The sequence below is a fragment of the Girardinichthys multiradiatus genome, chromosome 6 (genome assembly GCF_021462225.1).
Source record: "Girardinichthys multiradiatus isolate DD_20200921_A chromosome 6, DD_fGirMul_XY1, whole genome shotgun sequence".
NCBI classification, from domain to species: domain Eukaryota; kingdom Metazoa; phylum Chordata; class Actinopteri; order Cyprinodontiformes; family Goodeidae; genus Girardinichthys; species Girardinichthys multiradiatus.
Window position 1 is genome coordinate 12164806 of NC_061799.1, and position 13006 is coordinate 12177811.

The 13006-nt window shown below is 39.8% G+C and overlaps 1 protein-coding gene across 2 annotated transcripts in view; it reads right to left on the reverse strand.

The window, feature by feature from the left end:
• The window catches only part of LOC124869834 (vasoactive intestinal polypeptide receptor-like), a 47752-nt gene extending 36649 nt beyond the window's left edge, over positions 1-11103 (reverse strand). Inside the window, exons 1-3 of one of the 2 annotated variants that reach the window (XM_047367990.1) lie at positions 10606-11103; positions 7761-7854; positions 2976-3089 (exon numbers count right to left, since the gene is read on the reverse strand). In XM_047367990.1, the coding sequence (XP_047223946.1) occupies positions 2976-3089; positions 7761-7854; positions 10606-10689 (292 nt within the window). In that variant the 5' untranslated portion in view covers positions 10690-11103. The remainder of the gene's footprint in view (positions 1-2975; positions 3090-7760; positions 7855-10605) is intronic. The other variant, XM_047367988.1, reaches the window with a different exon arrangement.
• Positions 11104-13006: the final 1903 nt, after the last annotated feature.

Consider the following 13006-nt stretch of genomic DNA (forward strand, 5'->3'; position numbering starts at 1 on the left):
AAAACGTTTGACACATCTAATAAATTTCATTCCACTTCACGATTGTGTCCCACTTGTTGTTGATTCTTCACAATAAATTAGAATTTTATATCTTTATGTTTGAAGTCTGAAATGTGGCAAGAGATTGACCAGTTCAAGGGGGCCGAGTACTTTCGCATGGCACTGCAAATGTACATTTAAAAAGATATTCTTTACTATTGAGAGCCAAGTATACCAGAGTCAAATTCATTGTTTGTCTGTAAACAAAGCTGATTCTGATTCTCAGGATTAATGTAGTCACTATTCAGTTTTACTAACCTTTCCCTGAACTACCTCTTCGAAAACCTTCTCATTTCTCCTGGCCCAAAAGCCAATCAGTGAACAGCAGTCTGTTCGCATCACATGTAGTCCCTGCTCAGCCCCGGTCGTACTTGCTCAGGAGCACGGGCCGAAAAGCTAGGTACTGCTACATAAAAAATAGCAATGGACACGATTGCAAAGCTAGCCGAGTGGAATTGAGTAGGGCCAAATCGAGACAGTGGAAAAGGGGTATAGGTTAAGTAATGTCATCACTGTATTTATATTGTTTTATGTAACATATCCTTGTCCACTTCAATATATTTGACTTAGTAGACCCTGTCTAAAGTCATATTGAGGTATTGTAATATCGATTTTGCAGGTTTTCCCACTTGCAAAGCATCTAGAAGTCTTTAATTTTTATCATAGGTACTCTTCAACTGTTAGTGACGGAATCTAAAACAAAAATCCAGAAAATAACAATGTGTGATTTATAGGTAATTAATTTGCATTTTATTGCATGACAAAATTATTTGATAAATCAGAAAAACAAAAGTTCATATTTGGTACGAAACCTTTGTTTGCAATTCCAGATATCAGACGTTTCCTGTAGTACTTGATAAGGTTTACACAAACTGCAGCAGGGATTTTGGACCACTCCTCCATATAGATCTTCTCCAGATCCTTCAGGTTTTGAGGCTGTCGCTGGGCAATACTGACTTTCAGCTCCAACCAAAGATTTTTGATTGGGTTCAGGTATGAAGGCTGCCTAGGTCACTCTAGGACCTTGAGATGCTTCTTTCGGAGCTACTCCTTAGTTGCCCTGGCTGTGTGCTTCGGGTCGTTGTCATGCTGGAAGATCCAGCCACAACCCATCTTCATTGCCCTTACTGAGTGAAGGAGGTTGTTGGCTAATACCTCCCGATACATGGCCCCATCCATCCTCCCCTCAATACGGTGCAGTCGTCCTGTCCCCTTTGCAGAAAAGCATCCCCAAAGAATGATGTTTTCACCTCCATGCTTCACGGTAGTAATGGTGTTCTTGGGGTTGTATTCTTCCTTCTTCTTCCTCCAAACACAGCGAGTGAAGTTTAGACCAAAAAGCTCTATTTTTGTCTCATCAGACCACATGACCTTCTCCCATTCCTCCTCTGGATCATCCAGATGGTCATGTCAGACGGGCCTGGACATGTGCTGGCTTGAGCAGGGGGACCTTGTGGGTGCTGCAGGATTTTAATCCATGGAGGAGTAGTGTGTTGCTAATGTTTTCGATTTTTTTATAATTGCACTAATAGGTGTTGCCTTCTCACCGAGCTGCTTGGCTGTTTTCCTGTAGCCCACCCAGCCTTGTGCAGGTCTACTATTTTATCCCTGATGTCCTTTCACAGCCCTCTGGTCTTGGCCGTTGTGGAGAGGTTGGAGTTTGTTTGATTGAGTGTGTGGACAGGTGTCTTTTATACAGCTAATGAGTTCAAACAGGTGCAATTAATACAGGTAATGAGTGGAGAACAAGAGGGCTTCTTAAAGAAGAACTAACAGGCCTGTGAGAGTCGGGATTCTTACTGGTTGTTAGGTGATCAAATACTTATGTCATTCAATAAAAGACTAATTAATTGATTGATCTGGGGGAGCAGCTGGATCTATCAGTCTGGATTGGAATGAACGATGCTCTCTTTCGATTTTAATGTCCTAAGGAGGCAGCTTCACCACTTTGGGAAGCAAGCCTTTCACAAAAGCAACCACATCTCCCTGTTCACTCCCCTCTGGCATTTGGAACATATTAAGGTTGTTTTGTCTTAGCCTATTTTGTGGATCGTCACAAACAGCTGTAAGTTGTTTTCATAATTGAAGCAGGCACCGTAGCATGCGATGCTACCTTACTTTCTCATCCTCCACATCGCTCTCTCTCCCCTCCAGCTCAAAAATGCTTTGCTGATGGTCACCAAGCTGTCCTTTAATATCAGTCAAAGCTTCTTCCTAGCACTCAAGTGTCTATGTTGTTTGTTTATGTCCCTGGATTATTTCTTTGTGAAGTTTTCTCATTTCCTCTATCAGAGACATCTTGGCCTCACACGCTGCCTGGTGCTTGTGGCTAGTAGCATCTAAGCTAGCACTGTCCGTGTTTGGTGATTTTTCGTCTGTTTCTTTCAAAGTCCTTTGTTTTCCATTACCTCTAGATCTCGAGGTGGAAGACATCATGTCCATTGGTTATTTTTATTTCTGAGGTGACATTGCAGTATGCACAGAAAAACCAAGTATTATGAGGTGCCTGAGGTAAACCAGAGTTCGGCCCTGGAATTTCTTTTCGTCTTTTCATGGAAAACGCCAGTTTCATCACCAGTTCAAAATTACGTTCGGGAACGGGCTCCGAACCGCTTCAGTGGAACATGGGTATTTGTGGCGCTACAGAGCTCAGCACCAACACACCTCTGCTACATGAAAACTCACAAACAGAAAGGTTTTTTTAAAGCCAGTCACTAAAGAAGAGATAAAGAAAGAAGGCATGTTCTCAGAATAAATATGAACACAATATCTCTGAACTCAGACACTGTATTTAGTCTGTAGTCATTTACTTTGAAAAAATAAATGACTAATAAATGAAATAAGTTGAATTCTAAATAATTAAGAAATAAGATTTAAAAAAAGACTTTTACAGAAATCATAAAGATGCTAGAAAACTGTACAGAACACATTCTTACGAGGAGGAGCATTGCTGGTTAAGTAGAAGAGATACTCGGGGCATGGGATGGTAACCTCCTCTCCAATGTCAGCAGGGGGCCAGCAGGTGATCTTGTCCCATGTGATATTGCAGCCTATGAGGAAAACAAAATCAAAAAAGTGGTTCATAATCAAAAGAGGAAACTGTAAAACCAAACGGCCCACGGTCAGGATGAGGCTGAACCTTTCTCAGTTTGTAATATCGCTCCTTGGTGACGAACATCAGCCTCATTAAGCTGAAGATGGAGTTTCCATGGCAGTCGAAACATGTAAGCCTGTGTCAGCAGTCACAATGAGCCTGGGTTCATAACAGCGGATAACCCAAGGTAGCAAACAGCCACCATGACTATTAAAATAGCTTCCCTTTTGTCATCACTCGCTGCTGTTTGAATTCAACAGATCGCTGTAACTTTCCACACTGTGGATGCAGATTCAGGTCACCACGCCATCCAAATCCACACCTGCTCAGAAATTTATCATAATAAAAACTCACAGCACCACCTAGAGAAACCAGAAATATTCAGACCTAATGGAGTTTTTGCACTACAAATGATGACTAAATTAAAACGGTAATGAGAATTTGATGACTTTTGTGTAGTGTGAAAATGAACAGTCTCCCAACTTGGCAAGTTGGCAATGTTTCAGTCACACAGAGACAACAGTGTCTTGGTGAAGCGAAATCATAACCAAGTAGAATAAAATGACGTGTGTTGCTGGTACAGAGCGCCTCACTGTCTGATGTCGTTCAAAACCTATCAAGACTAATGAAATATATCTCCACAGTGAGGTTCATTATTGCATATTCATTGCTTGATTTGTTCTTTTATAAAATGTCATTCATGTAAATGAATGTGCATGCTGTGATGGATTTGTTTTGCTTTTGCATCCCATTGCTTACAGTGAGAGGTAATTGTACTGCATACTGAAGTTCAGACACAGGCTTCTATTTCTAATTAAACTTCATACTACTTTCTTTTTCCACTCTAAAAGCACAAACTTTGATGTATTTTACTAGGATTTTATGTGATAGGACAACACAACACAAAGTAGTGTATATAGATAAGGTGAAAAGACAAGGATGCGTGGTTTTGATTTTTCTTTTTTTACAAATAAAGGTCTGAAAAGTGTAGTGCGCATTTATATTCAGACGACTTTAGTCAGTACTTTGCAGAACCAGTTTTTAATGCAGTTCGAGCGGCAGGTCTCTGGGGTATGTCTCTTCCAGCTTGTACATGTACAGGTCCTTCTCAAAATATTAGCATATTGTGATAAAGTTAATTATTTTCCATAATGTCATGATGAAAATTTAACATTCATATATTTTAGATTCATTGCACACTAACTGAAATATTTCAGGTCTTTTATTGTCTTAATACGGATGATTTTGGCATACAGCTCATGAAAACCCAAAATTCCTATCTCACAAAATTAGCATATCATTAAAAGGGTCTCTAAACGAGCTATGAACCTAATCATCTGAATCAACGAGTTAACTCTAAACACCTGCAAAAGATTCCTGAGGCCTTTAAAACTCCCAGCCTGGTTCATCACTCAAAACCCCAATCATGGGTAAGACTGCCGACCTGACTGCTGTCCAGAAGGCCACTATCGACACCCTCAAGCAAGAGGGTAAGACACAGAAAGAAATTTCTGAACGAATAGGCTGTTCCCAGAGTGCTGTATCAAGGCACCTCAGTGGGAAGTCTGTGGGAAGGAAAAACTGTGGCAAAAGACGCTGCACAACGAGAAGAGGTGACCGGACCCTGAGGAAGATTGTGGAGAAGGGCCTATTCCAGACCTTGGGGGACGTGCGGAAGCAGTGGACTGAGTCTGGAGTAGAAACATCCAGAGCCACCGTGCACAGGCGTGTGCAGGAAATGGGCTACAGGTGCCGCATTCCCCAGGTCAAGCCACTTTTGAACCAGAAACAGCAGCAGAAGCGCCTGACCTGGGCTACAGAGAAGCAGCAGTGGATCGTTGCTCAGTGGTCCAAAGTACTTTTTTTGGATGAAAGCAAATTCTGCATGTCATTCGGAAATCAAGGTGCCAGAGTCTGGAGGAAGACTGGGGAGAAGGAAATGCCAAAATGCCAGAAGTCCAGTGTCAAGTACCCACAGTCAGTGATGGTCTGGGGTGCCGTGTCAGCTGCTGGTGTTGGTCCACTGTGTTTTATCAAGGGCAGGGTCAATGCAGCTAGCTATCAGGAGATTTTGGAGCACTTCATGCTTCCATCTGCTGAAAAGCTTTATGGAGATGAAGATTTCATTTTTCAGCACGACCTGGCACCTGCTCATAGTGCCAAAACCACTGGTAAATGGTTTACTGACCATGGTATCACTGTGCTCAATTGGCCTGCCAACTCTCCTGACCTGAACCCCATAGAGAATCTGTGGGATATTGTGAAGAGAACGTTGAGAGACTCAAGACCCAACACTCTGGATGAGCTAAAGGCCGCTATCGAAGCATCCTGGGCCTCCATAAGACCTCAGCAGTGCCACAGGCTGATTGCCTCCATGCCACGCCGCATTGAAGCAGTCATTTCTGCAAAAGGATTCCCGACCAAGTATTGAGTGCATAACTGTACATGATTATTTGAAGGTTGATGTTTTTTGTATTAAAAACCCTTTTCTTTTATTGGTCGGATGAAATATGCTAATTTTTGAGATAGGAATTTTGGATTTTCATGAGCTGTATGCCAAAATCATCCGTATTAAGACAATAAAAGACCTGAAATATTTCAGTTAGTGTGCAATGAATCTAAAATATATGAATGTTAAATTTTCATCATGACATTATGGAAAATAATTAACTTTATCACAATATGCTAATATTTTGAGAAGGACCTGTAGATACTGCCCATTCTTGTTTGCAAAACATCTCAGACTAATTCATGATTGGATGCAGAGCATCTGTAAACAGCAATCCTGCTACAGATTTAGGTCTTGACTTTGACTGGGCCATTTTAACACATGGATATGCTTTGCTATAACCAGGGGTAAGTACTCATTACAGTTAAAAGAGCAATTAAATGAAATTAAGAGCCGCAAATGTTACATGACATTACATGACAACGCATCTTATAATCTCTTATGAATATCTACCGTAGGAATTCTTTTTAATAAAAAAACACCTTTTTATTTCTATTTTTAAGTTTTAAAATAAATAAAACAATTTTAGTAAAAAGAGGATGGAAACATTTTATCTGTGGGACCTAAAGACAAGAAAAATAGACGTAAAACATATTACTGGTACTTTTAGTGTCTTCCTGTTATGGAAATTCAATGCACTTATTCCATGAAAAAATGCTTAAACCTGCAATTGGTGTTATATTTAAAATACATTAGTTGGTTTAGAACCATTACAACCAAAGAGCCACTTGCTGCTCCAGAGCCGCAGGGTGCTGACCCCTGTTATAGACAACGGATAAATGGACCTTCACTAAAGGTCCTTCGATGTCTTTCTATTGTGGACATTTTTGAGAATTTGTTATTATCTTTATGGGGCGACAGTGGTGACAGTGGTAGAGGTTTGTCCCGTAACCGGTGGCTTGACTGCCTTTTGATGCATCTAAAAGGTTTTCTTCCAGGATTGCTCTGCAGTTATCTCCATCCATTTTCCTATAACCTCTGACAAGGATTCCTGTCCTTGCTTAAGAAAAGCATCCCACAGCTGCCATCCTTTTGCTGACACCATCATGTTTCACTGTGGGGATGATGTGTTCAGGGTGACATGCAGTGTTAGATTTTTAGACACACATAGTATTTTGCATGATGCCCACATAAATTGAATTTTGGTCTCCTCTGATTAGAGCGCTTTCTTCATCATTTTTGTTGACCTCTTATGACTTTCTTTCTACAATGGCTTTCCTCTTCATCAAAGTCCATAAAGGCCAGATTTGTAGAGCGCACAAGTAATAGTTGTCCTTTCATTAAATATGCCATGTGAGTTGTAGATCCCTGCAGCTGCTCCAGTTACCTTGTTAATTAGTTCTCTCCACTCCCGGCCTGTCAGTTTAGGTTGAAGGCCATGCCCCGGCAAGTTTGCAGTTGTCCCTTACTCTTTCCATTTCCAATGAAGGTGTTGAACAGTGCTCCAAAGAAAGTTCAGAGGTCTCCCTGACCTCTCTGCTATGTTCCCCTGTCTTCATGGTGCTATTTGTTCTCTAATGTTCTCTAGCAACCCTGTGAGGCCTTCACAGAACAGTTGAATTTATACTAAGATTAAATTATACAGAAGTAGACTCTATATACTCTTCAGGTTTATGAGGATAACTGTCTGTGTTAGATTTTATTTAGGGGTCCAAGGAAAATGGGCTTAATCCATCACATAATTTCATTCAATTTCTTTATCATAAACAATTTTGAACACCATACATCATTTTCTTAAGAATTTCTTCCACTTCATATCTTTGTAAAGTGGAAAGAAAACGTGAAAAATTCGAAAGGTTTGTTGTGCTACTTTGTGTTGGTCGGTCACATAAAATGCATTGAAATTTGTAGTTTTAAATTGACAACATGTAGAGTCAAAACTAGTACTGACTGTACATGATAACCGCTTGGAATAAGGTAGAAAACTACGTTCAGCCATGCAGATTACAATGTAAAGCCAGTGGAGCGTTTCCACAGCTTCTGTTGTCGTTAGCCCCTTTTGGGTCAATCATAGCCGAGTTCTGTGATGCACAAAGGATTATGTGACAAAATAATGGCAGCTGCCAAAATAAAGTAAAATTAAGCAGGCACACAAAATTACATACAAAGACCACATACCTGTTGTATTGTTGTCAATCTGAGTGTGGCACATGGCTCTCTCCTTGTCTATTTCCAGAATGAGGTCACACATCGAGCTCTGCGCTGAGTACACCTGCGGACACAACATTTCATATTTATCTTCTTTGAATGTTCTGTGCAGTGCTATACAATATGCAGCTTTGCAATGTGATTGGAAAGTCATTCATACACCTTGAACTTGTTTATATATGGTCACATTAAAAACAAAGAATTGATGTATTTTGTCATTATTTTATGTGATAGACCAACACAAAGTAGTGCATAAAGGTGATTTTTGAATATTTTTTCAAAAAACATTTGAAAGGTGGGTCATGCATTTATTTTCTCCCCCCTGGAGTCAGTATGTTGGAAAACCACTGACTATCACAGCAATTACAGCTGCGAATCTTTTATGGTATATCTGCCAACTTGCACATCCAGAAACTGTAATTTAGAGTCTGTTATTTACTCATTAGGTTGAGCTCTGACGGAATGGATGGAGAGTATCTGTGAATATTGCATTATAGCTCTGGCTATATGTTTAGGGTTGTTATCCTGCTGGAACGTGAACCTCCATCCCTTTTGCAATGTAACAAGTTTTCTTCCTGGATTCTCAGATAATTAGCTCCCCAGCAGCATAATACAGCAACCACCATGTTTCACCATGGGGATTGTGTGCTCAGGTTGATAAGTGTTAGGTTTTTGCCTTTCAAAAGTTACGGGATGAGATCTCCTTTATCCACGTGTTTGCTGTGTTCCCTCCATGATTTATAGCAAACTGTAAATGACTTCTTATGGCTTTCTTTCAACACCAGCTTTCTTTTGCACAGGATTTCGCAGATACAAATGAGGGGGTGGTAAATGTATGCCACAATCTTCAGGTTTTTATTGAAAAAAAAATATATTTTTTGAACTACTTTACATTGGTTCATCTCATGAAATCCCGGTAAATTACATTAAACTTTTTGGTTGTGACAAAATGTAAAAAATAATTCAAGGGGTATGATTATTTTGCACAAGAGTGTGGGCAGCCCTTTGTAAGTATGATGATTAGACACAACCTCTGAAGCTGACAAATTTTACAAACTTTTCACGTTAGAGAACAATAGTCTAGATTATTACCTGTGATAAACGTAGGATTCAATTTGGTTAAATTTGCATGTTTTACCACAGGATAGCAGGAAATAATGGCAAGATTTCCATAAAATCATTACCATAGATAAGGTTGGCCCAGTGGCTTTTTTATTGACTTCACTAAGAAAAACATTTGAATATACCTGTAAACGCTGTGGGTTTGTTAAATAAAGCTGACAAAAACTGACCCAGTTGGTAAGCTGACCTGGTTAATGTGCATTCACAGTATGATAAATATTTCTGAAAAGAAAAAGTGGTGTCTTATTGGGTGACCTCAAATCCTCCCTACATTGTATTAGTATGTTTTAGCATTGAGTACAAAATAAGATATTCACTTTAAGTTTTCCATACCACTTTTCCACATTTTGACACATTAAATAACAGGAAAATGATTATTGGCTTTTAATTTTCGTAAAACCCATTACATTTATGGGTACCAAAGGGTGCTGAATACAAATTTATGTCATGTTTTTGTGAAAGAGTCACAGGGCATGAATACTTTGATTAGATGACTTCTGAAGACAATTGGTTGGGATTTATTTTGGGCTACCAAAGTAAAGGGGGCTGCATACAAGTACGTGCCACACTTTTCAGATTTTTATTAGTAAAGGATTTAAGGGCTGTACATACTCATGCAATGCACAAACTTTGTGATTTCTCAAGGTGCTGGCTTCTATTTAGGGGTTTCAGAGTAAAGGGGGTTGCATTCAAATGCATGCCACAAGCTATTATTAGTAAAAGATTCAAGGGGAATAAATACTTTTACAAGATGCATCATATATGTCTTTTGCATGACGCTAAGAATGTATGGCTCCTACTTTGATGGATGAGTCGTTTCTTTGTGCGCATTAATCAGACTGGTGGGACATATAGTTGGCCACAAAAGCAGCACATTTGAAATCAGATCTGTACACACACAAGATGGCGCCCTCTCTTAGATGACGTTTAAACATTTATCTTGCTCCTCAGACAACGGAGTTTTTCTCCTGCTACTTCCCACAGTGATGATTTGGCAATAGAGCATGCTGACAGTGATGGATCAGAGTTCCCTTTAAGTTGTGCAAGTAGTGAGGAGGAGGATGAGGATGATATCACGTTTAAAAAATACCCTGATTGAATTGATTTCTATCCCAGGAGTCGAAACATACTTTCACAGAACTGCAGCTCAACGAGATCTGACTTTCAACTGAATTCCAGCATGTGTCATAAAAACAGCTCAGTGCATGAGGGAAGTGGAGACCAGACAGAAGAGAGAAAAAGAAGGCCGTTGCCATGGTGTCCTTCTGGGAGACTCTGGTTCTCCAACCTTGGTCATGTTAAGAAACTCAGATCTCCTGGAGCCACAGCTTCAGTCGAGGACTACGGTTTTGTTTGGTGCCAAAATGAACTGAAAATTGAGAACTTGGAGAAGAATTGGAAGCAAAAACAGCAGTATGGAGAGAAGACAAGATGAAAGTCACATCATTTCATCCACGCGTGGATCAGTGAGTGAGTTCAGCCGATCCACGGAGCAGTTTGGTGCGCGCTGCATCCAACCACAGTTTGGAGAGTATCTGTACACAGTCGGCTCATATTTACACGATTTACAACTAGAACGGTTCACAAGGTCAGTCTGACATTGGCCCAATTTAGTCAACCAACCGAAGCGCACTTGTGAAACGAGCGAAAAGTTCAAGTCATGAGAAAACTCGGAGAGCTTAAATATACTCACAGGTTCCAGCAGCACGCAGGACAAAAAGAGACAAATGCACCTGGAGAACCGCACATACATAGTCCTCCAAATCAACCAGAACATTAAATATTAAAACTTTGAAAACTAATGCAAAAGAGGTCTTTAAAAATCAGCGTTAATCCGAGGCAGATTGGAATGGGTCGCTGTGCTGACTCTGTGCGCCCTGCGCTTCTGGTGGAGATCTGCTCCGCGCCTGAAGTCCTCCCACACCTCCTGTTCCTCCTCCTCCTCCCGCCGAGGCATTACCTTCGCTCAACAGTAAACCAAAGACAAACCATAGAAAAACAAAGATGCGTTAGAAAAAAACTTAATAGCAAAATAACCGCAACAATGCCGTTATCATACGGAGTATAAAGCAACACTTGTTATTAAATAAATACTGTACATCAATATGTTCAATTTAAGTAAATTTGTCAGTACCTATTTGAGCTATAAATACTATTAAAATAATTCGATTACAATAAAAGCTAATACAACAATATCAGTGGATCCCAGTTTTTACGTTTTATGTCTAAAGGCAAAAAAAATAAATAAATAAATAACGCCTGGATTTCTATATTTTAGCTGACAGCTCAACTCCAACTTTAATTTAATTCAGTTTAGTTTTATTTATTTATATAGCACTGATTCGGCACAAATGTTGTCTAAGAGGGGCAGGGTTTTAGATTGAGAGACAATTGGAAAGAGAACATGAAGTTATTGGCAGCAATAGCTCAGCCGATGGCCTCCTCCAAGAGGGTGTCATGGTTTAACAGAAGTATCAGGTGAGGTGTAACTTCTATGAAAAGAAATAAAAAACAAAGAGAGAACGTTAAATTAATGTTCAAAATGACTGCAGATAATCCATAACTGGAGAGTAGTAGGAGAATGTCTCATACTGAGGAAAAGTGGTGTTGGGACCCACAGCCATGAGTTACAACAGGAAATGCGGTAGGACTTTTCTGGAACTTTCAAAATAAATTGCATTAACCTACTTCTGGCACAACTTAGGAATTGGGGGTGACAGCGAACTTCCCATGATGCCACTGGCCGTATAAAACCACCACCTTTCCAAGGAATCAATCTCTTCTACGCGGATTCCTCCAAGGGGGTCCGGACAGAGAGACACAGCACACTAATGTCTCTTTGCTGGCAAACAGATATAAACTCTTCAAACTGGATCCAAGAGTGTCATACGATCATCGATCATATGCACTAAGTTAAGTACGAATGAATTGCTGTTTATGTATCCGGTATTCATTCATAAAAGGGGATAATTAAGGTACAAGCGTTGCTTGACTTTCTCTCTGAGGTCTACAGAGATTAACTGTTTCCAGAGTTCCCAGCACGACGCTGAGTGAAGCAGTTTCCCAAGGAAGTACAACGGCACTGCATCACTGTGGTTACGGCAGTTAACGTGCAGTGTGGTCAGTGGACAGAGCGCGCCGCCCAGCCACAGCTACGGAGTTTAGCTGTAGCTAACCTGTTGTTCACAGTTTCTTCAAACTTCGTCGTCGCCCGGACAACTTTTCCTCAGCACTGTTCACATACAAGGTTAGGAGTTGGGCAGAGTGATAGAAGTGATTTAGAATGAAATAATCTAAACGTTTTTCATTTTATGAAGTTTGGTTTTGTTTGTGTTGAACTCAGCTATCTTAGTGCTAGAAGGATATCTGCTCAGCACATGCTTAGTTTTGTGTTCTGTGTTTGTGTGTTTTTAAAGATAAGACAAACTTTATTTAATGGGTGATTTTAAACACAGAAGATTGATCATAACGCGCCGTCCGCGTTTATGCATTTTAACCCTTTTATTAACGGTATTTTAAAGGTATGTGTTTGATTCTGGTGCTAAGCTATAAGCTTCTTTTGTTTGCTTTAACTGCTAACGATTAAGAACATGTGCTTGCATATTTAAGCCCATTTCTACAGAAAGATTTGGTTCTTTTCCAAAATATTTCCCTATTTCCTTAATATTTCTTTGAATATTATTTTAATAAATAAAGGCAGCTTATGAAACACCATTAAGCCCCATTTCTCCAGAAAGATTTGGCTCTTTTTCAAAATATTTCCTTAAATATTTTAGTATTCAACCATCTTTAATCAACTTGTTTATATTGTACATAGCCCATTAGTCTTCCCTATTCCTTAATTCTGCTTTGTAGCTTAGTTGGATCGTTTTAGCATAGTAAAGAGTTTGTTGATTGAAATATGTTTGACTTTGAGTTGACTTATTTTTGTTAAATTCTTGTATTTTAAGAAATTGTGTGAATTCATTCCATGTGTGTGCAGAGTTTATGCTGTTTAATAATGTCAGAGCTTGGCTCACCCTTTTCGATTTTGTCCTAATACCACCGCCTTACTGGGCTGGTATTCACAGGACAACCCTTATCAGACCGAAATA